Raw genomic sequence first — 27,558 nt, 5'->3', positions numbered from 1 at the left:
CTTTTTCACCCAAGTTATGTCCATGACAATTAGCAACAAAAATGTTGCTTTGATACAACAAGTGTGCGAGAAAACACATAATTATAGTCTCTGTGTTTCTTCTTTAAAATCCGATCCCCGTGGTCTCAAAGCCGACTTGAAAGATCTCGTTGTTATTATGATGGACATTGCATTAGTGAATTCAATCAAAACCTCATAACTTATCATTAAATTGAAAAGAACAGCCTCTGATCCACTTGTTAGATCATGCTTAAACGTATGTAGTAGTGAATACGGTTCATCTAAGGTAAGTCTCCAAGAAGCTATAGATGCTTTTGAGTCGAATTCTTATAAAGAATCATATGGGCAGCTTACTGTTGCGGCAAGTGGACCGCTAAGTTGTGAGGATACTTTTGCCGAACCACCAGCACGGAAGTCTCCATTGACGGCTGTCAATGCCGACCTTTATTCTGTGGTTACCATTGCAGAAGATATTCTATCGATTTTCATGAAGCACAAGTCACCATGATTTTATTTCATTATTTGATAAATATGTAATCTTATTTTAAGGGGAAGAAGTTTCGATTATTTTATTCATGGCTCTTGTTTGCAACTCCTCATAAAATCGGAAAATTAAAAATAAAGTGCCTTTAATACTAAAATTTATAAATTATTGAAGTCAACTTACGCGTTAAGTTTTTTACTTTTGTATATTTCGTTGTCTTACTAAAATAACTAGTTATGATAAAAGATATATTGGAAAAGAAAAATTGATTTTTTTAAAAAAAAATTAAGGGTAAAAAAATAAACATTATAAGGATTTCTTTATTAATAATATAATATTAACATATCAATTTGTCCGTCCAATCTTTATCTCTTGGACAAATCCGAATGTAATAATTTGGTAGTGAGTATAATTGAATGGAAAATTAATTACGAAAATATTTCGCATTAATATCTTAAATCTTCTAAACATAAGGATATCAATATTTTATGTATCATAATCTTGAGCCGGTTTTTCGTAATATTAATTTCACTAAATATTTATGATGATTTTCTTGTGTTCTCTTGCATATATAAAATATTCTACAATATTAACAAGTGATGCTACCCTGGTAAATTGGGTGAATTGGATGACCAATTTACCGGAGTTAATGATGCTTCTTTCTTGTGAGTGCTAATGATCGGGCATTATGATCTACACACTTAATGTGAGAACCCAGCCCAAATTTCCAAGCACCGCCCATTTGTTTAATTAAGTTAAATAAATAAAATAATAATAGTAAATCTATCCTAATCTCTTCTTTCTCCCCTACTACAATTGTCTTCAAAAACCTCAACCAATTTCGAAGCTTTGCCCGCCGATTGTGGCCGCTCCGATTGCCCAAAAATTAAATTAAATACATATTTGGGAAGTCATCGATGTCAGCTTTCCATCGATATCCCTTTTGCTAAGAAAACTCGCGACTCCCGGAAAATCCGTCGGAGGCCGCAGTCCGCTTTCGCCGGAATTTGTGGGACAACTTTTGTTCTAGGCTTCATAGAGCTCGGTCTATTAGCCTTGTGTTAGATTTCGAATTGTAGAAGTTAATTTTAGACTCTAGGGTTTCGAAAATTGAGGTATTTCTGTTCATTCGAGTTTTTATAATTGATATGTGTTATATTGTTGGTTGTAGGTGCTGTATATGAGCTTATTGGAGGTATTAATACAATTTCAGAATTTATTTGAGTGTAATTTCGAAAATTCTGATTTATTTAATTTGGTTTTAGATATTTAGTGTTTAATAATTAGATGTTTAGATGCTATAAAATTGTCTTATATTAATTTTCGAAATATTAAAGCCTAAATTATGGATTTTTGGAATTTTAGGCTAAATTGATGAATATTGGAAAAATAAATGGAAGTTGATGTGAAATGAATTACTTGCCACAAGATCGGTGTTTGGTCATTAAACACCAATACGGAGCACGAGCCCCAAAGTTGGTATTAAAGCAAGTGTGTGTGGACGTCGCATGTTGTGACGTCTTTTAAACTCTTGAGGCCCCGGACCAATGCGAACAAAATCACAATTGGGCTGGGTCGTTACACTTAAAAAACTAAGAACATTAGTGGGGCGCTGGAAGGATTTCCGGCATAGCCACTACGACACTCAAATCAGTCAAGTATTCACACAAAAGAAAGGAAAGTGATATATAGTGAGAATATAGTGAATGCTTGTGAAAATGTCAAGTGAATATATCCCAAATGATCGAGAAAACTTGTGTATTTATAGGAAAAAGATAATGATGACATTGTTTTCAGTGCTCGGTCACTTCTCCTGATGAGACAGCTGCCCATTGCAATCCTCCTAACACTGTGACAACTGACAACACATACTGCTTCTAGTCTTGTCACATCACCCTCTCATGTGCTGATTGACATGTTAATAATTTCGAGGCATGTTGACCTGTACTGTGGGTCCAGAATCGGTAGATGTATCGAGATGCTCGGGCATTGGTCCTGACGTGAGGACACAAAAGGTATTCCGGTACCTGGAGTATCCGTGGACAGGGTCTCTGATCTATTTATCTCAGTCCTCTTACGCTGCTAGGGCTATGATGGGAGCCGAGGTTTTATATGTATGTAGTAGTCCAAGCGACTTCGCAGCTTGATGTATGTCCAGGGAAGATTTAAATAATTTATTCTTTCTTTACCTAAGCTGGCTCTCGCCCAGTCGTCTCCTGGCTTCATGGGACCAGGATTGGGCTCTTGGTTTCTCTTTCTTTGCCCGAGTCCAGGGATGACCCTGGTCTTTTACCAAGTATCACCATTCCCCTCGAAAACAGTCGGGCTATAGTAATACTCATTGTCACTAATGGTCAAATTGGACTTGGGCAAGAGAACAACTATATTTCGAATTTTAGGCGAGCTACGGCTGATGGAAGAATGACGTAAGCCTTAGCAGTTTAAAAGACAATATCTGACCGGCGTCGCTTCATATTCCTAACTCAATTTTTCGTCTTCTTTGATGACCCAGTTCAATTTCTGAGACGCATCATGTCCCCTCGTTAATCCCAAGATCTACTGCTGAGATTATTCATCTACACCTATAAATATCAATCGCCTTCATCCATTTCCCACTTTCGCATTCTCTAGATTCCTCACGCTTATGCTCTTGTTTCTCTGTGATTCTGACGTACTTCTGACATGCTACTCGTTGTAATTGCAGTCACAGGTATTTTTCCTACCACCTTCATGTAAGTTTTCAGTCTTTTTTTTCTTATAAATATTTCTTTCTTAATTTCTTCTATCTCTGGAGTCAACTTTTATGGCTTTTCTGAATACGAGTCCATGACGTTGCACTCCGACTCCTATCCTATTAAAATATCTTCTGCCACTAAAAAAATCCCTTCCCACCACCTCCTCTCGAGCCCCCGTTTAGACCCCCTAAAAATCCCAAAAACCTAAGCTTGCCCACTCAGACCCCCACCAAATCGGGACCGAGGCCCTGAGTGTCCTGTGGTTCTCTACCATGGCTAGCACCCTTCACCCTGGGACTGACGAGGACCTCTGAGTCCTCGGGTCCATCCCTTTATCCCACTCCATTATTATTCCTAGTCCTTCGGATCGACCCGACCAACCCTCAAAGGGTTTTTGTACCTTTTTCCGAGACCAGGACTGCAGTGGCCTTCGGTTCCCCGTCCTTCTTTTCTACATCGAGGTGGCCAATTCCTCGGGATCCCTATAAACCAACTTCACCCTAAATCATTTCGCATAATGCAAAGTTTTCTGCACTAACTAATCGATCCCATCGGTAGGAAGTCTCAAAGATGCTATACGTGCTTTTGAGTCGAATTCTTATGACGAATCATATGGGCAGCTTACTGTTGCTGCAAGTGGACCGGGAAATTGTGAGGATACTTTTGCCGAACCACCAGCACGCAAGTCTCCATTGACAGCTGTCGGTGCATACTTTTATTCTGTGGTTACCATTGCAGAAGATATTCTATCGATGGTCATGAAGCATAAGTCACTATGACTTTATTTCATTATTTGATCAATATGTAATCTTATTTTAAATGGAGGAAGTTTCGATTATTTTATTTATGGCTCTTGTTTGCAACTCCTCATAAAATCGAAAATTAAAAATAAAGTGCCCTTAATACTAAAATTTATAAATTATTGAACTCAACTTCCGTGTTAAATTTTTTACTTTTGTATATTTTGTTGTCTTACTAAAATAAGTAGTTATGATAAAAGATATACTGGGAAAGAGAAATTGTTTTTTTTTAAAAAAAAATTTAATGGTGAAAAAATTAACATTATAAGGATTTCTGTATGAATAATATAATATAATATTAATATATCACATTGTCCGTCCAATCTTATCTGTTGCACAAATCGGAAGGTAACAATTTGGTAGTGAGTATAATTGAAGGGAAAATTAATTAGGAAAATATTTCAGATTGATTTCTTAAATCTTCTCAACATAACGTATCAATATTTTATGTATCATATATGGTTGACAAAATCTTGTGCTAGTAATTCGTAATATTAATTCCACTAAATATTTATGATGCTTTTCTTGTGTTCTCTTGCATATATAATATATTCCACAATATTACCATTTACAAGTGATGCTACCCTAGTAAATTGAGTAAGTTGGATGACCAATTTATCGAAACCGAATGATGCTTCTTTCTTAAGAGTGACAGTGACCGGGCAGAGAGAACTCGGGCTGGATGATCTACACACTTAAAAAAACAAAGAACATTAGTGAGGCACTGGAAGGATTTTCGACGTAGCCACTACGACGCTTAAGTCACTCAAATATTCACACAAAGGAAAATGATATCTAGTGAATGCTTGTGAAAATGTCTAGTGAATGCTTGTGAAAATGTCAAGTGAATATATCCCAAATGATCGAGCAAACATGTGTATTTATAGGAAAAAAATAATGATTACCTTGTTTTCAGTATCTTGTCACTTCTCGTGATTAGACGGCTGCCCATGACCTGCCCCATAACGCTATCACAATTGACAACTCATAATGCATCTTGTCTTGTTACATCGTCCCAACGTGTGTTGATTGGCATGCTAATGATTTCGAGACATGGTGACCCATATATATGGGTCCAGAATCGGTACCCGGCTCGAGATACTCAGCATTGGCATTGACGTGAGGACACAAAAGGTATTCCGGTCCCTAGTGTATCTGTGGACATGGTCCTGATCAATTTATCTTAGTCCTACGTTGCTCGGGCTATGTTGGGATCCCGAGTTTTTAAAGTATATAGTAGCCTAATTGACTTATCAGGTTGACGTATGTCTGAGGAAGGTTTAAGTAAGTTATTCTTTCTTTACCCAAGCCGAGTCTCGCCAGTCTTCTCCTGACTTCATGGCACCAACATTGGGCTCCCGGTCTATCTTTCTTTGCCCGAATCCAGGGATACCTGGGCCCTTTACCAAGTATCACAATTCCCTCCGAAAATAGTCGGGCTAGAGCCCTACTCACTGTCCCGATAAGTCAAATTGGACTTGGGCAGGAGAACAATTATATTTCAAATTTTAAGTGGGCTAGTGCTGACAGAATAATGACGTAAGCACTAGTAGTTGAAAAAAAATATCTGACAGACATCTCTTCATATTTCTAACTCGAATTTTCGTCTTCTCGGGTGACCTAATTCAATTTCTGAGGCGCATCTTGTCCCATATTTACCCCAAGATCGACGACTGAGATTACTCATCTACACCTATAAATATCAACCGCCTTTATCCCTTTCCGACTTTTGCATTCTCTCGATTCCTAGCGTTTCCGCTCTCGTTTATCTGTGATTCTGACCGTGCTCACGTAAGTGTGCAGGATAGGTGTGCAATATATCAAAACTATATATGTGTGTGTATTTGTGCAAAATAAGGATTAATGTGTTTTATTTAATAATTTTTTAATTTTTTATGGTGAATAACATGAAAATTGGCTGTCTTTTCGAGTTACTGTTCAAATAATCATATTATATTCTTAAAATATTTGATAGTTAATAATAAATATGTAATTAATTATATGATGGTAATCAATAAAATTTCTATTTTTCTATTTATACTTCTCAAATTCATATTCAAATTTCAATTTTAAAATCTGAATAGCTTGAAAAAATAAATTTCATTTTTAGTTTCAATTAAATAACTTGAAAATATAAATTGCATTCAAAGATTTCGCTTTGATGGATAGAAAATATAAATTGCCTTCGAAGATATAAATTAGTGCTGCACTCTTTCGATAAATTGTTTCTACTCTCTTTCATCACTCACTTTAGGCAAAATAAAAAAATATGGCTCCTATTTTTAATGTCATCCGAGAGTTTGACCATTCTACTCTCTTCCTAGCTTGGAGTGCGTGTTTCATGTTAAAGAGGTTGTTAATAATAATAATAATTGATACTCACGGAAAATTTATGGTCCGCTTCCGACAAGTGCCACTAATCCAGACGCAGGCTTAAAAATTATCCTGAGCCTGAAATCACACATAAGACCGTTAGAAGGGGGCCAGGAGGGTGTCCTGGCGTAGCCCCTCCGACGCTCAAGTCAGAGACTGAGGATATATGGGGGAGCAGCTAAGGGCGCCGCTGAAAACAATATAGTGAATGAAATAACCGTACGCTCAAACCTGGTATTTATAGGAGAATATATGGACTTGTCATGTGCCCTTCACCTATGGGCCCTAGATATGGGCCGGATCTTGATGGGCTCATCCATGGGGTATCAATAATAATTATTATTATTATTTACATATTTATCTGATTATTGTGAGAAAGTAAAAATATTTACTTTTTCTATTTTTTGTTAGAGTGAACGCATACATGGAATAATAAAAACATTTGGTCATGAACAGAGTGAAACCCGTTCTTAAAGAAAGTCATGTATTTGCCCTAAAAAAATATGATTGAATGTTGCAAGAATTGAATGAAGTATAAGATAACAACAAACAAATACAAAATTAATTTTATCCCAAAAACTCATGCATGCGAAATTTTTGATGTTACGTTTCCATCGAGGATGTATGAATTCAAGCCTTTTAGTGCAGTCAAGAACACATATATATGTTGTTGATGTGACCATACTTTTCGCATGCACGAGTTTCTGGTTTAAATACAAACATGATCGACATGTTTCACGTATATAAACGTGTAAAACTTTTCGATTTATGAAAAAATTGTTATTTTTAATATCTAAAATATCATTTTTCATTTTAAATATAAACATGATCGACGTGTTTCAAGTATATAAACACGTAAAACTTTTCGATTTATGAAAAAATTGTTATTTTTAATATCTAAAATATCATTTTCATTTTAAATACAAACACGATCGACTTGTTACACGTATATAAACGCGTAATACCTTTCTCATGTTAACAAATATAGTACTCGTACAAAATTAATAACCTTGTTCGATGTTAATAAGGAGATTACTTTTTTTTAACAATATTTCGATTCAAAGAAAAAAAAAAAGGGTAAAGGTAGAGAGTGCCACGTATATAGCGGCATTGCCAAGCATCAATAATTGCTTCCCCAATTTTAAAGTTAATAAACTTGCGCTGACTCAACCATATCCCCCCATGATTCATCTGTCGGTCAGAGCTCGGAAGAAATCCCTAGATTTTGATCATCTTCAGCGACAAAACCTGTCTCGGAAAAATTTGGTTACAACACAGTAGAAGAAAGGCGGTTGTTTTCATTTCAGTTATCGATATATGTATTGGTGTAATTGGAGATCAAAATGCCACCGGCGTCAATTGCTCGCGGCACGGCTTATCTCAGGGCTCTCACTCTTGAGATTGAGAAGAAGCTTCAACGGGTAATGTGTATCTATATACTCTGTGTATTTATCGTTTCTATGTAGTTGTAAATGCTGTATGATTTGTGACCTCTGTCTGTGATTTATTTGTTTGTTTTTTCTTCAATTCTTTATTTTTTGGGTTTTTTTTTAAGTATTAATGGCGTTTGATTGTTAATTTTCAAGGCGTTAGCTTCGGCATCGCAGAGACGCAACTTGTTACAGGAGTTGTTTGCTGATGTAGCTTTGGAAGTGGATGATCGTGCGAAAGGTGATTTCGCTATTATTTTTATTTTAGTTTTGGATGTGTTTACTTTCTTACTGTTGCATGCTGCATCTTTGGAAGGAAAACAATGAGTTTAGTTAAATGTTCGTTGTTGGGTTATTTATCAATTGTTTGCAATGATAACTTGCTTTTAATTGATACAGAGATTATTTTGGGCGAGGAAGATGCAATCACTGTGTCAGATGAATCACATGGCAGTCCATTATGTTTCTACAATGTGCTTGCTGATCATTTTGCTCGCATGCCGGAGAATGGAAAATCAATCCTTGATCTTATTGTTCAACTATGGAGCCAGTCATTTGCATCCAATATCTTTTCTCTCTTGTTCCACAAGTGGGTAGGTGTTTATCATCACATAGGATATTTGTGCGGACGCTTTAAATTCAATGATAGCAGTTAAAACCTACTACACTTCTTCCTGCTTCAAAAAACACTTGGGCATGATATCTGCCTGGCCCTAAATTTATACTTTGTAGTCTTGCTCAATTGAGCATTTCGCAACTCAAGGATCTTGAATTATGTCTATCTTGCAGCTCTTTGAGTTTCAGCTTGATAATCCTGTAGTCCTACTCCGCTACTCATCTGCACTTGTCCAAGGTGCCACAAATGTCTTCTGGTATGAATCTTAGCTATTAGTTACTAGTATTTGAAGTAACTGACTGACTAAAAGTCTCAGAGCTGGAAAACATCAGCTATAAGTGCTTGAACTAGAAATTGGAATGGTTTATATTAAGTGAATTAAACCATCTATGAAGCCATTTATGTCATACCTGTTACTTTTTTTTTTAACTTAAATAATAGGACAATAGCATTCTCAAACTTATAACCTTTTTGCGATTTATGTTACTTAATATCAAATGCCAGGTTTTTTCATGAAAATTTTAAAAGCCTTTTCCACTCCATACATTTGTCATTGAAACTGAAGATACTAAATAAATTGAAATGGCGTCCTTGTAAATGATCTCAAGCAATGTGCCGTCCTTCGTTGCCTACATCCTAGTCTGTTTAAATTTTTCTATTTGTTTTTCCAGTTTACGGGAACATTTAATGTTACGTCTGTTTCATTTGATGCCTTCTAAGTCCCAACTATTTAATGAACATGCGTCGGTGCTTGCATGTCACCAGGAGCAATCGCGCTGGCGCAAAGTTTATGGATCTAATTCCTATCCATTCGGTCCCAGAATCACCTTGCTTATCGATGCGAAATATCGATTTCTGGATTTTCTGGGAATGACTTAGTATATCGCATAGCCGATTCATGCTGTTTATAATTGATTTTTTCTGCTTTTTCAAGAAAAGTATAGATTTAAGACATATAATTACATTCATGAACTCCAGCAACCACGAGCGTAGGTGATGGTTTTGGTGAGATGGATGAAAACTTTGTTGTTTGTTGCTCCTATATGCTCAATTAATCAATTTGAAGGTGAAACATTATGTATATCTTATGAAATGTGATTTTTGTCTTTAATGTTTTGCATGAGAAGTATCAACATCCCAAAGTTTAGCAACTTATGAATTTTGCTTAAGAGACCCAAATTCAATCTTCAATTTTAGCAGAACAATCATCAAACAACCAAATAAATTGCCTCACTCCCAGTCAAGAAGAAGTGAAAAGCAGAGAAAGGATCGAACCATATTTACAGGGCTAATATGGTGGAAGAATTTGTGTTTCTTATGAATACATTATATTTATTATCTTCATAAGCATGCTATATCTTGAACGCTCTTTTCTCTTTGTGCCCCTAAGAATTCTAACTGGAATGATCGTGTCATTTCTGTGTGTTGGAAGGATTGACATCCAAACAAATGTGAGGAGGTTTGAGAGTTTCTTTCAGGTTTATTTTCAAGATAATTTATTTTATTCACTTTATTGCACCTTCAGCTTTATGCTGGAACAAGCTTCTGGCCATTTACCATTTGTTCCTTATTGTAGTATCTTCTAGAGGAAGTTGCCCTGGATTCTGAGAGATTAGAGAAGATCCCGCCCCAGGTATAATAATTTCATTTCTTCTATGATCACCAAAGTATTATTTTCTTGAATTATAAACTAGTTATCCTTTATGAAATTGCATTTAGGATATAAGTATTCTGATTGTTTGTCAGGCTCAGCGAGATCTATTTCTTCTCCTTTCAAGGGTCATGTTTTTCTATAATTCAGGTTCTATCTTCACATTAATCTATGTTTTAGCTTGGTGTTTAGATTTGCTTGTTTTATTAGCATAAATATTTTAACAAGCAGTGATTACATTTTTCACAGATGACAAACTCGAAAGCTTTTTCAAGCAATTTCCTGATTTTCCTAATGCTTTCTTGGTCGGTAGTGCAGCAGACATATTTATCATTGAACTAGCTGATCAGGTAACACGAGATTTTTGTTGAAGATTTCTTGTTTCATGTATATCATGGCGATATTTTGTTGGAGGCTTTGTTTATTTTTCCTGTATTTTGTTCTCTTAAAATTTACTACTTTTTAGCTTCAAAAGCTGAAGGTGGAGCCTGTACTTCTGCATTACCTTTCTCGGATAAAAGTTCTCCAAGGTACTCATCTGTAATTGTTGATACCCGGCATAATTAAGTTTTATCAATCTTCTTTTTATTCTTTGTACAGGATTAGAACTAAGACTATCTACGAGTACAAGACTGAAAACATGTTTGTATAGCTTCACATCTCCAGGTGGTCCCATGTACCCAACAAGAGCTGTACGTCATGCTGCTTGGGATGCATTAGATTTTCTTTTTCCTGTGAGTAATTGGACTTTTGCAAGACGGTGACATTTGTAGCAATTCTCCTACAGTATTTATTTCATAATTGATTCTTGACACTGGAAATTTCTAATTTTCCTTAGTTTTTGCTAAATTGTTACATTTGGGTCTGAGTAAAATAAATCATCCTTGGTGCGGACAAAAATTCGGAATAAAATTTGTTGTAGGAAATAACTCAAAGCCATGGCCTCCGGTAACTTATATCATTAGTTGAGCTTAACCTTGAACCCCCTAAATGAATTGGTTTTAGTTCTGGACTTGTAAATGTTTCTCGAGCAATTTGATTAATTCTACAGCATCGCAAATTCCATGATTGCATACTCTTGCGAAGATTTTATTCATGTTTGGAGATTACCCCCTAAACCTCTGGGGCATAATACATCTTTTTATACACTTTTGAAATAACGAGTGCTATGTTACAGGTTGGTAGATATCCTCGGCATCTCATAAGTCTCTTCTTCCGACTACTGTATCCGTGGTACTGGCCCTCATCCTGTTGGAACTTTGTACTTTCTTGCATACAAGCTGTGATGTACCCTCTGTTGAGATTGCTATTTTCTAGTTGGGAAAAATTGAGACCAAAACAATCATAGGCTTAGATGAGTACATTTATTGTTGATTTCGATTGGAGATGACAAGGGAGGTATTCTCTCTTTGTATAATCTCCCTGTGTGGTTTGAAATCAACCAGTTTGTTGTACACACTATTATTGTAACTTTTAACGTAGAGAAATGACGAAGCTGGTGGTTATCTGGATTTGCACTAGTTTGCAGAGTTCGTAAGCAAACATTTAGTCGGCTCGCACAGCGATTGTTGATTTCAACAGTAAACTGGCAGCAATTTTTATGAACACAAAAATCCTTGAATTTCTCCTTATTTTCGCAAATTAACATCGTGTCCTTATCCCTCAGATGTAGGGCGAGAAGAGGCAAGATAAATCATCTATGTTACTTTCAAAAACATGATTTTATAGCATTCTTATTTTAAAAAAATTAATACCCGTGCACCTCAAAGTTTGTCTTTTTCCCTCAGATGGTGGGCAAGAAGAGGCAAGGTGAATTAAAAAGAAGAACTTGCTCTGACTTGGGTAAATTAAAGGGGGAACTTGGTACAATAACTCGGTATTAATCGCTGACATTGGTCTATGACGTTATCAAGGATTCAGTTCTAAAAGAAGATGATTCATGCCTCTCACGATGATTCTCATTCTTATGAGAGAAGTTGGCCGGTGAAAACTGAATTTGGAACATCAATATATTAGTTTCTTTTTTTATATATAAAATACTAAATGCGCCGAGTCTTTATCATTTAAACATACGAGGGATAAATCAGAGAGACTTTTTCTCATGCGACGAGTCTTTATCATTTAAACAGGGGGGAATAAATCAGGACTTTTTCTTAAGAAAAGAAACTAACATATTGATATTCCAAATTTTCTTCTGTTTTCACCAGCCAACTTCTCAGTTATAATATACACTTTCGAAATACGCAAAATTATAAGTGTATCGGTCTATACTCTGCTAAAATTTGAAAAAGTCTTTTACATAAAAACAAAAAAAAAAAAAGAAAACAAAAACAACAAAAATATAGTCAATTGATAACTGTTTATTGCCATCAACGCGTTTAAAATGATGCAAATTAAACGCCAGAGTAAAAGCTACATATTAAACGATGTCCCAAATGTGGCACTAGATTAAAATATTGACATGGCATCTCATTTTGTCTATATTTTTTCAATAGCGTGTTTACAATTTCACAACACCACATGAAAAACAATACCATTTCAGAAATTTCGTAAATAACTACCACATTTTCCAATCATTTCAAGACGTTAAGTGTAATACTTAGCTAGCAAACATTAAGACTCGTCCGATACAAGTCACACCAATCAATGAGATCAGGTAGGAAATAATGAAAGACCTCTTTTCGGCCTCTGGGTCTAACTTTCCACTTAAAATAATGCATGAAGCATGAGCTGAGATCTTCCACATCGACTGATTGCAACCTTAAAGTGGTCGCAGTTGTATAAAGCACAAAAGCTCATCCAACCAGCATTGAAGCAGGCCCAGCAAATAGCATATCTTGAAACTGAGATGAACGCTAAATCCGGAAAATGGCACTTGAAACCAACAAGGCATAAAAATTGTGGAAAGTCCAGATAAGCATGTGATCGGGGGATCCTTTAAAAACCATGTCCATTGAAATATAATAGGGAGGGAATTTTCAATTCTATCGCTGGCTTGCATTTCACACCTATCAAGCTCACATAAACTTATAGGTAACCATCTACACCATAAATAAAGCACAAAAAAGACCAAAGTGAAACAGGACAGACTTTAAAATAAGAGAGGAGGAAAGAACAATGGAAGACTACCTCAAAGATCCCCTGTAACTTCATCTGACAACGATTCCCAGTGGACTTGAGTGCATGTAAATGGCTTCAAGTTGATTCACATCCACTGCACCACCTGATGTAGCGCAATACTGTGATAACTTTTGTAGGGGCACACAAAGGATGCCTAGTCTCCACTCCCAACAATTTTTTAAAAAAAAGTTGTCGAAACTAGATTACACACCGGTCAATTCAAACCATGCCGTGAATCCAAATGCAAACATACAGTCAATAAAATAATTCAAATTCCCTGGATTAAAGTACTATAATTTTCGTCTTCTTCGAACAAGCTGAATTATCAAACCACACGCTTTGTGGAACCTTTTCCTTCGTCTAATGCGCACAAGGTAATCCATTAGCTATGCTTGACTCAATTTGTCTGCATTGCATCTGCATGATACTTCTCCAAATCAGCATCTAGATCGTCAGCGGATACCTTCTCACCACGTCCCTCCCTTCCATGTCCACGGCCCCTTCCAAATCCACGGCCTCGTCTACCACCACCTGACCTTCCAAAACCACCCCTCATTTGTCCACTGTTCAATGGCATAAATTCAACAAACATTAGATAAAAGCGCACCATTTGCATAAACCATGATTAAGGGTCGCAAAAATTAAACACACATACACTATCAATATCAAAATACAGAAATAACTTGTATTCACAGTAAAATACTTAAAATAGTAGATATTTTACCACAAAAAAAAACAGGGTTCAAGAAAAAGGGCCATTTTGATCCAAGTCTGCAGAGATTTGTCTCAACTCACGAAATCCCCTTTCTGAAAACACAATCACAATGGTCTTCCCAATGGTTTGCAAAATGTTAATACTCCCCGTATGAATGTTTCTATTAGCGCATTTTCAATGTCATCAAAAAAGAAAAACAATGAAGTTCCAAGAGAGGATCCATGATATGTTGCTGGTGAATGGCTCTCCCGTTCTTGACGGTATGGTAGAAAGGGTCAGTTGTTCACCAACTTATCCTGGATGTCTCCAACTTCATGCCATCGGGTTTCAGCATGCTACAAGGGCTAGCGAAGTGCTGGTAAATTTCATAAATTCTAAGTGCCGCTTTTTGTGGTAATTGAAAAGGCAGAAATGTCCAAAGTATTTAGATCTTAATAAGACATCATACCCTTGAAACATTTTATAAAATGCTATAGATTTATTGATACATCAGGTAGCTCTTTATAATAATCACGAGCAATTACACGGACTAAAAGTTAAATGAGACAGATGAGCACCTTCTAGATGCGACATTTGAATCACCAAAACCACCGGCAGTGGGAAAACTAGCAGCAGGAGTAGAGATGTTTTTACCAACGAGTTCTATTTTCATTGGTTTCCCATCCAGCTGAACATTATTATATTTCTTGATGGCAGCCAATGCATCTTGACGTCGTGAGAAGACTAATTCAGCAGTACCCTAGGGAAAAAACATTTTCCTAAATCAGAAGAAGGCATAAATTTTACCAAAAATAATGACTGGGCATAAAATGGATAACACCTTTGATCGCCCACTCCTATCGTAGTGTATATTATAACGTTTAAGGTCGCCAACTTCAGCAAAGAGTTCCTGCAGTCAGCCCAAGATATCTAACAGGTCAGGATAGGTGAACAAGGAACAAGTGAAGGCATCAGTAGTAAGCAAGAGGTTGTAACCGCAACTTGCTATCAAATTTCAGAAAACAGCAGCGGAGTAAGTGAAAAATAATCTAACAAACAAATTGTCATGATAATTTATTTGAGAAAGAAACAGGAGGATGGAAAAAATTAGTTGAACATATTACTTAATCTCACTTTACATAATCTTCACATAGTGTGTGCATACAATACACTAGCACATTATGCGTTTATACAAGTTGTTGAGATATACATATAAATTACTAGCTTCAACGACATAAATGTTCATAAAAAGGTAAACTTCGTTCGAGCCAATATTTAAACAAATTTTAGATTCATGGCTAAACGACAAAATTGAGCGAGGGGGATTTACCTTAACATCCTCATTAGATACGCCATAATCAAGATTGGATACGTATAACTTGGTTCCTGTCTCAATACTAGTCGATCGACCACCAACGCCGCCGCCGGCGAACATGTCATGACCCCACTCTGATTCTGGTGCCTATACACAACATAAGTAACCAATCAAAGACCAAATAAAAACACGAATAAGTCAAAATCAAGCACGGATCTGACCTTCGGAGTAGCGTATGGAGCAGCACGATTCGCGGAGCGATTGGGTAAGCGACGGGCGGGTCCAGGACCAGCGGCGCGGCCTCTGCCCCGGCCGGAAGATTTTTTGTTAGTCTTGATCAGATCGTCAAGGGTCATGTCCAGGGCACCACTCGACATCTTCTCAGATTCACTTGACGCAGAGAGATTTCAGAGAGAATAACGGTAGGGTTCAAAAGAGAAACTAGATTATCATGGAAAGCTTTATAATGTTAACCACATTTGTTTGGGCTTTTTTCCCGTCATTGGCCCATGTATTGCTGGCCACTTGGCCTTGCCAAATTGGGATGTTGTAATATGACAAAATTAATGTTTCATGTGTTTTTTTTATGGGTAAAAACTTGTGTGAGACGGTCTCACGGATTGTATTTTGTGAGACGGATATCTTATTTGGGTCAGCTATGAAAAAGTATTACTTTTTATGCTAAGAGTGTTACTTTTTATCGTAAATATCGGTATGGTTGACCCGTCTCACAGATAAAGATTAGTGAGACCGTCTCACTAGAGATCTACTCTTTTTTATATATAAAAAAAAATCATTCTTCACCCAATATTGAAATCCTTTCCAATATTATTTATCTAAATTTAAAGTTTTATTACTATCTAAAATCACTTCTTTATTATAATATATTATATAAATTGACATCAAAAATTAGAAAGTGTAAAATATCAACCAAAAAAAACAAACAAACAAACAAAACAAAACAAATCTATTAATTACATTTGTGATTAAATGGAAGGATTTGATTCGATAAATGATTTTAAGAATACATTTGATGTTATATACATTTTGAGAATATTTCAGATCCATCACAAAATACATTACATTTGCATGGATTAAAATTCATCTCAACGATTGAATGAAATACATGTTTTTAAATCTCTCATTCTTAACACACTAAAAATATCAAAAAAAACATAAATAATTTTAACATTATGAAATTAAATTTACAAAGTTACATATATGATTTTCATGCAAGTCCTCAAAAAATATATTTGAAAAATATTTATTTATTTTAAACAATATATGTGGAATGAGAATCAAGATTTCGAAGCCGATACTTATCTTATTTTTCGGATATATGTATCACTAAACAAATGAATTGTGTCATAGATAAATTTTGATCAATGAGATGCTAGCTTAGAGTGATACCTCACTCGTATATTTAATAAACTATATCTCAATATATAAATAATATTAATATTGATAGCGTTAATATACTTAAAAAAATCTGGTGTGGGCAAACATGAATATTATTGTTAGCAAATAAGTTAATAAAAATACACAAAAACTCATGTGAGACGATCTCACGCTCAATTTTGTGAAACGAATATTCTATATGGGTCACCCACGAAAAAGTATTACTTTTTATGTCAAATATATAAATTTTTATTATAAATATAGACATGATTGATCTATCTCACAAACAAATATCCGTGAGACCGTGTTATGAAATATCTGTTCATAAAAATATACACAACGAAAAAGACCAAAAGCCCCTCCTAAAGGGATAACACGTTAAAATGAGAATCTATAATCTATAATGAGACCCTCCCGTTTTTTGGAAGACAGTTTTATCCGCTCCATGAGCGCAGCAGCTGCCAACTGAACTCAGCTCCTCCATCCCCAAATTTCCATGGCGGGGACCCTGATTTCCTCTCCTTCCTTCTCGGGGACTACTTTCCTACCCCTCACCCGCCATCCGCACACCCCACGCATCACTACCAGGTTGAGATTCAGTCTCCATCAGTTCCCGCCGATTCATTCCTTGGATAATTCTATTGATCTCGGCGCGATTGCTGCTCGAGCTGAGAGTTTTCTGTACACTATTGCCGATGCTGCGGTAGTTCCAGCAGATGGGAGTATAGCGTCGGATTCTGCTGCTGCTCAGAAAAACGGTGGCTGGTTTGGGTTTATTTCAGAGGCCATGGAAGCTGTCTTGAAGGTTATTATTGATCTTGAAACTATTTCTTTTCACTGTTATTGATTTCGAACTTGGTTGAGAAGGTTTACGTGTGTTCTTTCTCTGCTAAGTTTTGTATGGGTTATTTGCTAAGTCTGTTGCGTATGGCAGCAGAAGATTGTTGTACATGGAACTTACTTTCATCTATACTTATTTTTATATCAATGAATTAATGGGTTGTGTCTGAATCTCAAGTTCATTGATTTAAAACAATGCGTTCGTCCCGACGAATTGAATCAATAAAACCAGTTAATAAGTGAAAGATTTTTATTTTTATTATAAATGGGGATAATTGCGTGCTCATTGTTCTTACTTTTTCTTTGTATTGAATGGGTTATCAGAGACCGGTTTTGTCGTTCCCCATAATAAACTTCAATTGGCGATCGTTTTTTAAGAAGATTAAATGGTATGTGGAGGTTCCATGCTTGTCAAATAAAATTTTGTGTCGAAATTATAAGAACATTGAGCAAGTTTATTTCGCTTATTGCAGCATTTAAATTTTTATGTAAATGAATTTATAGCATTAGTGAATTTGAAAACCCGCTTTACTTTTACCAGGTGCTTAAGGATGGGCTTACAGCTGTTCATGTGCCATATTCTTATGGATTTGCCATAATATTGCTGACAATAATTGTTAAAGTCGCCACATTGCCTTTGACTAAGAAACAGGTGAACTTTTGCTTCTGTTATCATTAACATTTGTAGCGATCTGTCAGTTCCAGCTTTGATGTATCAACCGCAATACCCTTTTGGGCCGGTTGTGGGCGAGGAGGGATTTGAACCCCCGACACCCGTGGTTCCCGTCTGTTTTCTGGGTTTGGAAAAGTGTGGATTTGGGAACTTTCAGTCAGAAGGTTTTCTTTTGATGTATGTCAATTGCAATCTGGAAATTTTCTGTATAACAATGATACTTTTTTCCTCTAAAAGGTTGAATCGACACTGGCAATGCAGAATCTTCAGCCAAAGATTAAAGCGATCCAACAAAGATATGCAGGAAATCAAGTAAGCATCTTCCCTGGTGTTCTGACATAGTTTAATTTTTCTGTTAATGCTAGAATAATGATCCATCACTATTTTGAAACTGAAACACATAATTAAATATGAGTGATGCATTTAAGATTTTTGGTAGTAACTGAGCGAGAGGAAGAATAGAAAGACAAAGTAGCAGTGTATTTGTCTTGAAACTATGGCGATCCTTCTGTTGTGGATGAACCATGTTCACGGAATCTTTCAGAAGTCTATGTATCTGGTTTATATATTAAAAGTAATTGTTTCCATCCGAGACTTGCTCGTGGCAAGATGCACCGTCATTGTTGAATTAAGTCAAGTGCCCTTCATAATGTAAAACGCTAAAAATTCCAACATTCATTGTGATTTCTGTTTTTTTTCCCTAAAATTCAAACTGCTGTACAATGTGCAATTGCTCCATTAGCTGCTTATCATGTCTTGTCAGATAAATATTGAGCACAGACCCCGAGTGTTAACCCAGAGATTATTGATCTTATAAACTCTCCTTCCATATAAACTTTGAATGGAAAATAATCAACCTCGAGGATGAGAAATGTTATTAATGATTTTTTTTCTTTCTATAAATGTTGAGCATCAACAGGATCAAATAGTGTTTTGTTTCTTCGAGGTTGCATTAAATTTGGTTAGTTAAAAAATTATTCATATAAAAAAGACAACTTTGGCCACTTTCGAGCAGAGAGGCTGGCAAAACTCATGAAGTATGTAATATACTACTGGTACATGAAAATTTTCCTGATCCTTATGGGGAATTGAGGTACGATTGGGTTAGATCTTATAGGGATTGCAATTGATCTTGCTTTTAATTCATTTGTTTGCATCTGAGTCACAGTGTACTAAGCCAAATTTTTTTTGTCTCTATATAATTTTGCTATTGCCTTGTCTGTGGGACTTCATCCTATATGCTACTCTTACAGGAAAGAATTCAGCTTGAAACCTCCCGTTTATACAAACAGGCAGGAGTCAATCCTCTGGCAGGTACTGTTTAGACTGTCAATTTGCTTTTCCTTGACTTCAGTTAGCTGTATAGTGTGGTGTTACCTTCCGCTTCTTTCCCAAGTGAGCCAGTCCACTGCACTACCTACTTTCTTTTTTTAATCAATCAACACTGGGAAAGAAAATAGAAGAAAGGGCAATTGTGTACTTCATAAGAAATAAAATTCGTGTTTTGTGGTGATTTAGAATTTTATAACAAAAGAGATGGCAAATGATGGCATGATCATTGGCATGTTCAAATTTCAACCTCAAGAATGTAGCTTGCATATTAACTAATCAATTCTCCATACATTATCACTAGAGGATGAATTTTGGGGCTGCAAAATCGATGATACGACCATCGCCATACTTTGAGCTAGAGCATTTCAGAATAATTTCCAAGCCGGTAATTTCAATATTTATACCCTTTTTTGAGCATGAGAAGGCTGCATAAACGAATAGACAACCAGCATGACATGAGGCTAGCCATGATAAGAAATCGGCATCAACAAGTGACAGGATAAACCTAAGAACTAAGAAACATTTATGTATTAGCATTTGGCCGACAACATACGCCGTATTTCTCCCAAACTAAGGACTTTGATCCGAAAACTCTCTCCTTCCTGTAGTATATTCACGTATTTCATTGTAGAAAGACCCAAAGCAATGAAAGCAACTTGTAATTTCTTAAACTCTTAGATTGAATAACAGGATGTTTCCCAACTTTGGCTACTATTCCAGTCTGGATAGGCTTATATCAAGCTCTTTCAAATGTGGCAAATGAGGTATGTGACAAGATAGTCAAGTCTATTTGAGTACCAACAGCTTCCTGGTTGTTCATAATTTTATTATGACAACATTTTGGTTTTGAAATCTTATATAGGGACTTCTGACTGAAGGATTTTTTTGGATTCCTTCTTTGGGAGGCCCAACTACAATTGCTGCTCGGCAAAGTGGATCAGGAATTTCCTGGCTATTGCCATTTGTGGTAATGGAAAATGAATTATCTCCGATTCAATCAGCTAACTTAGGGCTTTCTGGATTCTTTGATCAGTAATTTGTCTCTCGCTGAATCTTTCACCCGGCTTTTATAAAGTTTTACTTCTTTTTACCTGGAATGATTTATTCCCCTAGTTGATTCTTGGCATGTAATAAAATGTCATCTCACATTATCTTTCAGGACGGACACCCACCCCTTGGTTGGTATGACACTGCTGCATATCTTGTTTTACCTGTTCTTCTCGTTGTATCACAGTATGTCTCGATGGAAATAATGAAGCCTCCCCAAGTAAGTTCTACTTTTTTTTATCTTTCACTTTTTTGCAATGTTTTATTATGTCATGTTTCCCTGATAGCTTAGTTCTAATTTGGTAGACAGATGATCCATCTCAGAAGAACTCGCTACTTGTATTAAAGTTTCTCCCACTCATGATTGGCTACTTTTCGTTGTCTGTGCCATCTGGGTTATCAATATACTGGTAATGTAATTCCTTATTTCTGTGCTGCTGTTTCCTTAAAAATTTTGCCTTGCGTGATTGTATTCAGAGTGTTAGTGAATTTGATGTGCCTAATATAGATGCTATGATCTATGAACTCTAGATTTGTCATTTATTTTTAAATGGACTTCTGTTGTTAATATGCACAGTTGTTTTGGTTAGAAAATTAATTACTGCATAAAGATCGAGAGTAAAGAATTTGTAGTACTTTTAACTTTATTAATCTTGAGCTCGAACAATTGGTTCTCTTAATTATTTGATCCACTAAAGTGAAGTATCATTGACTAGCACTTATTTTCACTCTTTTGTTGGGTGATCCAAATTTTGTTTGATAAGATCTTACAGTGTATTGCTTTGAGAAATGAACATGAGAATCCACATCTTTGAAATAATCGAATTAAAACCTGGATTTATTGGGTTTTGTTCCTTTCTGACCAAGAACCTTCATGATGCATGAGAAAAAACAAATTCGAGCTTCTGGTCAGAACTTATGCACCAAATAAGTACATATCCATGTCTTAACTGGTGTTTGCACGACCATCTTCATTTAGAAAATTGGCATTTGCTGGAATTCATTAGAAACCATTACCTTAGAAAATTGGCATTTGCTGGAATTCATTAGAAACCATTACCATTGTTCTTAGGTTCACAAACAACGTACTTAGTACTGCACAGCAAGTATGGTTGCGCAAAATGGGAGGTGCAAAGCCTCTTGTAGACGAGAATGCTGGTGGGATAATTAGCGCTGGACGTGCAAAACGATCAGGTTCTCAGTCAGAACAGGCTGGTGAAAGGTTGATTCAACGTGCAAAGTCTTTTTGTTATTTTTGCTTTTTCTGGGTGCTCTCACTGACTAAAATTATTTCTGAAACAGATTCAAACAGTTGAAAGACGAAGAGAAGAAGAAAAAGATCAGCGCACTGCCTGCAGATAATGCTCCGACTTCAGATACAATTGATCCTGAGTCTGAAGATGACTTAGATAGTGATGCTGAACCAAAGGTGAAGTTTACCTCTCTGGTTAACGCAAAAAGAGCGCTCTTAAGTTCTTCTAAATAATAAGAAAATTAGTAGATCAGTTTATTGTTGTCTGATATCTGATGGCAAATTGGTTGATAGGAGGACCCATCTACCTTTGATGAGAGTTTTCTACTCCTTTAGATATGTATTCGTTCTAAGCTCATAGTGGCTTATAGTTCATTGTTTCCAGCAGGATAAGGAAGTTCTTGAAGAGGCATATGCATCTACCACAAGCAAACAAGTTCCTACGTTTTCTGGTCCTAAGAAAAGTAAAAGATCAAAGCGGAAGCGTGCTGTGTGACATTTTAGAAGTAAATTTTTGTAGCGGTGAACTTGTATTTTTGTTAAGAATTGCAATTGCATACAGTGGCCATTTTCATACCGGTCATTAGATTAAGTTACAATTTTCATCTCGCAAAGACCGTTCTTTGTTAGGTTGTCTATATTTGCCTTGAACTGGTCGTTCATAACCCATCAGTGTACATCAAAGTACCCAAGCTTTTAAATCAATAGCTGAATGAACTGTTGCCTGAGTTGTTTTTTCCCCCTGCACTGCTGATTCAATATCTTCGAGTTACTTTCGGTACTTGTCTGAGATAGATTTTCAATGCTGGCTAAGTTATGACTTAAGAGTAAGACCGACCCTTTTTTTCTTCTCTCTCTTGTATTTCTTTTCCCCCAAAGAGTTGGCTTCATTATTAACAGCTAAAGTGAATCTTGTGAGAATTGAAGCCATGGTACACTTGCCTTTAAAATAAGATTGACTCGATGCAGTAAACCTCTTAACCGTGGAGAAATTTTTCGCTTAGATCACCATTGGTTCTGCATTTCTAATGTCCCTGGATGATGGTCGATTATTTTCTACAGATTTGGTCCATATGTCATCTTTTGAACCTTCTTCTCATTCACCTTCGTCATGTTTCTCTGCCTGCATATTCAGAAGGTAAGGGCTCCTATATTCAAGTTCTTGGAAAGTGTTCAGTTCGATACCTATCTGTTTCTTAAGAGCAAAGGTGTGGGGGGTAGGTATGGTTAGACACCCACTGCTTTTCTCAAGTCTCTTAATAAATTTCACCTATAACATTAGAAAACTTGTACACTTGGTTCCGGAATGTTCGTTTCTTCACTCAATTGTTTTCAAAATTAATGTTTTTCTAGCTGTTTGATTTGAAATCTCAAATGTCTTTGTTTCTTGAAAATTTTAGCAAGTTGTAGTGTCGGGAAATGAAACCCAAAACTTGCTAAAATGTTGCTTTCTCACAAATTATGATGTGGAATCATTTAACGCTTTTTTGAAGTGACATTTGCGTTAATAATAAAAATACTCAAGGACATTCTAAAACCCCCTGAGAACGACTAAATTTAGCTTGCCATTTTTAAATTATATATAATGCATAAATTTGCCTTCATATTTCAGAAAACAGCCTTTTACAGTTGTCTTACGAAGCTTTTGTCTGAATTTTTTATCGAGGTTGAGATATGGTGACAAAAAGATTGAGAACCTGTTTGGATGGAATAATAATAATTCGATAGGAAAATTATCGACAAAATCCAATCTCTAAAATTTCATGTTCATACTCGGTAACTTAATCCATCATAATAACCGTTTACTATTACCATAAGCATAATAAGGAAATTATTAGGACAATTATATGATTAAATCCATCCTTCCAATTAAGATCTTTGTGAAATCATATCTATATTAATACTAGGTTTTATGAATCTTGGTTTTAAATCTACTTAAGTTTAAATAAATGCTTCTAATCACTATTTCTCTATAATTAATGTCGTGATGTACTCTTAAAAATTCTTCAATTAACCTTGTGACAAAGAGGAGAGATTTTCAATTTTAGAAGAATAGTAGTTTGTTGTATTTGATAATTTTTAGATTCATTGTATTATTGAATATCCGTGGTTGATTAAAGACTTTAACCGTAATGTTGAGCGCCGAGTGCTTTAAAAACATTTTTAGTATTTTATAAGTGAAAAACTTCAAGCATTGTATTCAGATAAGATTTTTGTAAAACGTATTTAAAAATATTTTTAAAAAAAATGTCTTCAAGCATAGTTTTTAAAAAGTAATATTTAAGATGTATTTTTTGATATTTTTAGAAATTAATGCAGTAGTAGAAATCAAAACATATTACTTTAAACTATTTTTAAAAAAATTATAGAATAGTTGTTCAATCAAATATTTGTTTTTAGAACAACTTTTAAAGTATTTTATAAAAAAATTTGAAACAATTTTACAAGTATTTGTCCAAACGGAATACGAAATACTCTAATAAGTAAGTTAATTTTTAAAATTTTGTGGATAAATTGTGTAAACTTATTATTCGAAATTGCGATTAATAAAATAAGTGAAATACAAATGTAAAAAAAAATGGGTATGACTAATGCAAGATGATTGAGTGTACGAAAGACGCAATCGATTGGAATAATATGTAATTAATATTTATTTATTTTATAAGAATAAAAAATTAAAGAGTAGTTTTGAATGCTTGTTTCATAGATTAATTCACAAATGAGCCAAGAGCAAGCCCATGTGAAATATCCAGTGAAGATGTGACCACTCCAACCATTCCTCACACATACACATCACCATCTCCTCTTTGTTTTTCTTTTTCTTTTTCTTTTTTTTGGAAAAAATCCCTTCCTGTTTTCCAAACGAATATTTGCATCTCATATTTCTTCTTGCTTTTAGGATACTCCGAGTTTATTATATATATATATATGGACTAGAATACTGAAAAAGGTAAGATTTTTTTTCCTCCAAACGTAGAATCTCACAGGCTATGGCGTGTATCTGAGGCAATCTTTAATTTTATACCTTATGTAAAGTTCTCTAAAGTATGCTTTACATTATGGAATCGTACTTGCATTTAGGGGAGTGAAAGGGTGTGGTTAGGTCTATGCTTTTGAACCCAAACTGTGAACTATCATAAGATTTCAAGAAAAGTGGCTGCCCCTTTTTTTATTGTTCTTGTAAAGAGTATCACCACTGGTGGTGTATTTTATTGATTTCAGGAGCAAATATCTTGAAGGAAAACCTACTCGGGGTTTGAACTTCTGGGTTTTATTTCAAATTTGTGCAAAAATATGAGCAAATGAAACATTTATAGAACTGGGTTTTTGTAAAGATGGGATCTTTTAGTGGTTTAGGCATTGGTTTGAGTTTTGTGTGTGGTTTAGTACTCGTAGGACTGGTGGCAGAGCTCTACTATTTGCTGTGCTGGAAGAAGAGTGTGGCCAATAACAGCAACAGAGAAATCGAGGATTTTTCATTTATCTTCTGCTGGAAGAGGCCCAATTCATTTAACAGCAGTAACAGCAGTCTAGAACTAACAAATTCAGTGAGAAACCAACAAGAACAAGAGCAAGATTTGGAATTGGGGTCAGATAAAGATTTGGGCTTGAAAAACTATGGTGAAGAAGGTGAGGCGACCGAGTTAATGAGGGTTTACAATCTCTGTGGCCCTCCAAGATTTCTCTTCACAATTAAGGAGGAAAATAAGGAGGATTTGGAGTCAGAAGATGGGAAATCGAAAGGCGAAAAGAGTAGCAGAAAAGGGTCGAGAACAAGAAGTTTAAGTGACCTTGTTTTCATAGATGGCACCCCTTTTCTCACCCCTTTATCTTCACCAACTGTTAAGAATCTAAAATCCTTGGATTCTTACAGTAACCTCGGGTTCAATCCTCTTTTTGAATCCTTAACAGAAGCGGAAATAAACAGATTGAGGTCTTCTCCTCCTCCAAAGTTCAAGTTCTTGAAAGATGCCGAGGATAAGTTCATAAAGAGGTTGTTAATGGAGGAATCCGGGAAAAATGAGACTAAATAACGGTGGCTCTGTTCAAGATTTTGCTATTAAAGATTCATGGAATTCAAGAGTCACAGGTACTTTAGTTGCAATGATTTCCTATCCAAAATCTTGAAGAATGAATGAATATTGTCTCCGGTACATATCCCTTGTCAAATGAAAATTAAGTGGTTTAGATTATTCTTTTTTAGAATTTAATTCGATTCGATTCTGTTGTGTTTATGAAATTACAGAGATTATCGATGTTCGTGTGGCTTTCCACTCACTAATTGAGTATATAGAGGATAAGAAGAAAGTTGAAACCAATCTTATTTGTTTTCTTCCTCCTGTGTAAAGTTGGGACTAATGGAGTAAATTACTGGTCGAGCAAGTGGTTTTTTAAAAATAAAAATAATCAAATCTTTTTAAAAACATAAAATTTTATATATTAAAATTCGTATCTGTACATTGTAATGTGATCTAAATTTGTACATTCAACCTAGAGCTTGACCAAAATATTAAGGTGCAACTAATTTTAGAATTTAAAATAATGCATAATATATCTAAGAACATATTAATATGATGTTTGGCCAGCTTATAAAAACTTACATCTTATGTCTTAAAATTTGTTTAAGGAGCTTATAAGTTTGTGATGTTTTATTTTAAAAATAAATTATTAAAGTGTTTGTATGAAGTTATTTTGAATAACTTAAAAAATATTAATATTTTTGATATTATAACATCTTTTTTATTTTCAAAATTATCAAAAAAATATATAATATCATGACTTAACATAACTAGTTTATTTGTATATATGAAAATAGTTTTATGATTGTAATATTAAAAAAATAAATATATTTTATTTTTATATTTAGAAAAGTTTATGTTTAGAAAAAATATTTAATATTATTTTTAATATGTACAAGTAAAATATTGATTAAAAAATTGTAGTACTCAATAAAACTTCAACAAATTTGTTTTTTATATATACTGAAAGAAGTTAGGATAAATTTATGATTTAAAAAGATAATGTAAGAATAATTCAGATAAGTAAAATATTAATATAATATTGTTTTGAAAAAATGTGTGGTATCCTAACTTTTTTTAAAATAACTTATAAACTGTCAATCAGATTATTTTGACAGTTTATAAGTTGTTTGTGACTTTTTTATAAACAAATTATGAAAGTTTATTAGTTATAAAACAATTTATAAACTATTTTTTTAAAGCTTATAAACTTTGCTAAACATCTTCTAAATGTTTGTAAGTATTTGTAAGTTTCTTATTTCTTTCTTTAATTAGCTTATATCAATTAAAAATAACTCCTCCAAAAATAATAATACTTAAAAAATTTTATAATATAATTTCATAAATAGCTTTTAAAAAATAAGATAATAGCTAATTATTGTTTAAAATTATATAATATTTTTTCGAAATAATCACAGTATTCAATATAACACACTAAATTAATATTTCCGAATCCTTTTTCCTTATTATTTTTTTCTTCCCCTCGTTTAGTTTACTTGTACACTCGTCTTTTGTCAACTTAATAATTTGTTTTATTCAAATTTTTTAGGAGTTTAATTTCAAACTAAGATGTAAGAGTTTATGAGAAAGTAAAACATTTTATAAATTCTGTAAAACTTGAAAGATATTTAAGATAAGTTTCATGAAACACAGGTTTTATACAGATATGATTGCCCAGTCCCTTTAAATATAATGTTTCAAGATTCAAACGCTATTTTGACTCGAAAGCCATCGATGACTATGTGGATACAATGTGTTGGGAGAAATCTTTAATTTGGA

The 27,558-nt window shown here is 34.8% G+C and overlaps 5 protein-coding genes across 10 annotated transcripts; 4 read left to right on the top strand and 1 right to left on the bottom strand.

Moving 5' to 3' along the window:
* The first annotated feature begins 22 nt into the window (after positions 1-22).
* LOC140974651 (pectinesterase inhibitor-like) lies at positions 23-508 on the top strand. Its single transcript, XM_073438200.1, has 2 exons — positions 23-175; positions 287-508. The coding sequence occupies exons 1-2, from the start codon at positions 23-25 to the stop codon at positions 506-508; spliced, it is 375 nt and encodes a 124-aa protein (XP_073294301.1).
* A 7,017-nt stretch (positions 509-7,525) lies between these two features.
* LOC140973081 (uncharacterized) lies at positions 7,526-11,600 on the top strand. 4 transcript variants are annotated; one of them, XM_073435641.1, is made up of 11 exons: positions 7,526-7,813; positions 7,979-8,063; positions 8,222-8,415; positions 8,612-8,694; positions 9,871-9,916; positions 10,015-10,071; positions 10,185-10,239; positions 10,339-10,439; positions 10,565-10,619; positions 10,690-10,781; positions 11,267-11,600. In XM_073435641.1, the coding sequence occupies exons 1-11, from the start codon at positions 7,736-7,738 to the stop codon at positions 11,435-11,437; spliced, it is 1,017 nt and encodes a 338-aa protein (XP_073291742.1). In that variant the 5' UTR covers positions 7,526-7,735; the 3' UTR covers positions 11,438-11,600. The 4 variants fall into 4 exon arrangements, with proteins under 4 accessions (XP_073291742.1, XP_073291741.1, XP_073291740.1 ...); XM_073435640.1 differs by having other exon boundaries at positions 7,529-7,813; positions 10,556-10,619; XM_073435639.1 differs by having other exon boundaries at positions 7,531-7,813; positions 10,690-10,823.
* A 1,408-nt stretch (positions 11,601-13,008) lies between these two features.
* LOC140973080 (THO complex subunit 4A-like) lies at positions 13,009-15,668 on the bottom strand. Of its 2 annotated transcripts, none has more exons than XM_073435635.1 (5): positions 15,440-15,668; positions 15,234-15,365; positions 14,745-14,813; positions 14,482-14,663; positions 13,009-13,772 (listed from the first exon to the last, which is right to left on the bottom strand). In XM_073435635.1, exons 1-5 carry the CDS (start codon positions 15,593-15,595, stop codon positions 13,607-13,609), a joined length of 705 nt encoding a protein of 234 aa, XP_073291736.1. In that variant the 5' UTR covers positions 15,596-15,668; the 3' UTR covers positions 13,009-13,606. The 2 variants fall into 2 exon arrangements, with proteins under 2 accessions (XP_073291736.1, XP_073291737.1); XM_073435636.1 differs by lacking the exon at positions 13,009-13,772 and adding an exon at positions 13,795-14,279.
* Positions 15,669-17,013: 1,345 nt separating this feature from the next.
* On the top strand, positions 17,014-22,488 carry LOC140973078 (inner membrane protein ALBINO3, chloroplastic-like). Of its 2 annotated transcripts, XM_073435633.1 has the most exons (11): positions 17,014-17,421; positions 17,998-18,108; positions 18,367-18,441; positions 19,383-19,443; positions 20,152-20,225; positions 20,324-20,428; positions 20,621-20,728; positions 20,815-20,918; positions 21,581-21,730; positions 21,811-21,937; positions 22,149-22,488. In XM_073435633.1, the coding sequence occupies exons 1-11, from the start codon at positions 17,113-17,115 to the stop codon at positions 22,254-22,256; spliced, it is 1,332 nt and encodes a 443-aa protein (XP_073291734.1). In that variant the 5' UTR covers positions 17,014-17,112; the 3' UTR covers positions 22,257-22,488. The 2 variants fall into 2 exon arrangements, with proteins under 2 accessions (XP_073291734.1, XP_073291735.1); XM_073435634.1 differs by lacking the exon at positions 17,998-18,108.
* Positions 22,489-24,544: 2,056 nt separating this feature from the next.
* LOC140973077 (uncharacterized) lies at positions 24,545-26,014 on the top strand. The gene has a single exon (XM_073435632.1). The coding sequence runs from the start codon at positions 25,096-25,098 to the stop codon at positions 25,792-25,794; it is 699 nt and encodes a 232-aa protein (XP_073291733.1). The 5' UTR covers positions 24,545-25,095; the 3' UTR covers positions 25,795-26,014.
* The last annotated feature ends 1,544 nt before the right edge of the window (positions 26,015-27,558 follow it).

The sequence above is a fragment of the Primulina huaijiensis genome, chromosome 3 (genome assembly GCF_012295235.1).
Source record: "Primulina huaijiensis isolate GDHJ02 chromosome 3, ASM1229523v2, whole genome shotgun sequence".
NCBI classification, from domain to species: Eukaryota; Viridiplantae; Streptophyta; class Magnoliopsida; order Lamiales; family Gesneriaceae; genus Primulina; species Primulina huaijiensis.
This window is presented reverse-complemented; position numbering and strand designations above follow the sequence as displayed.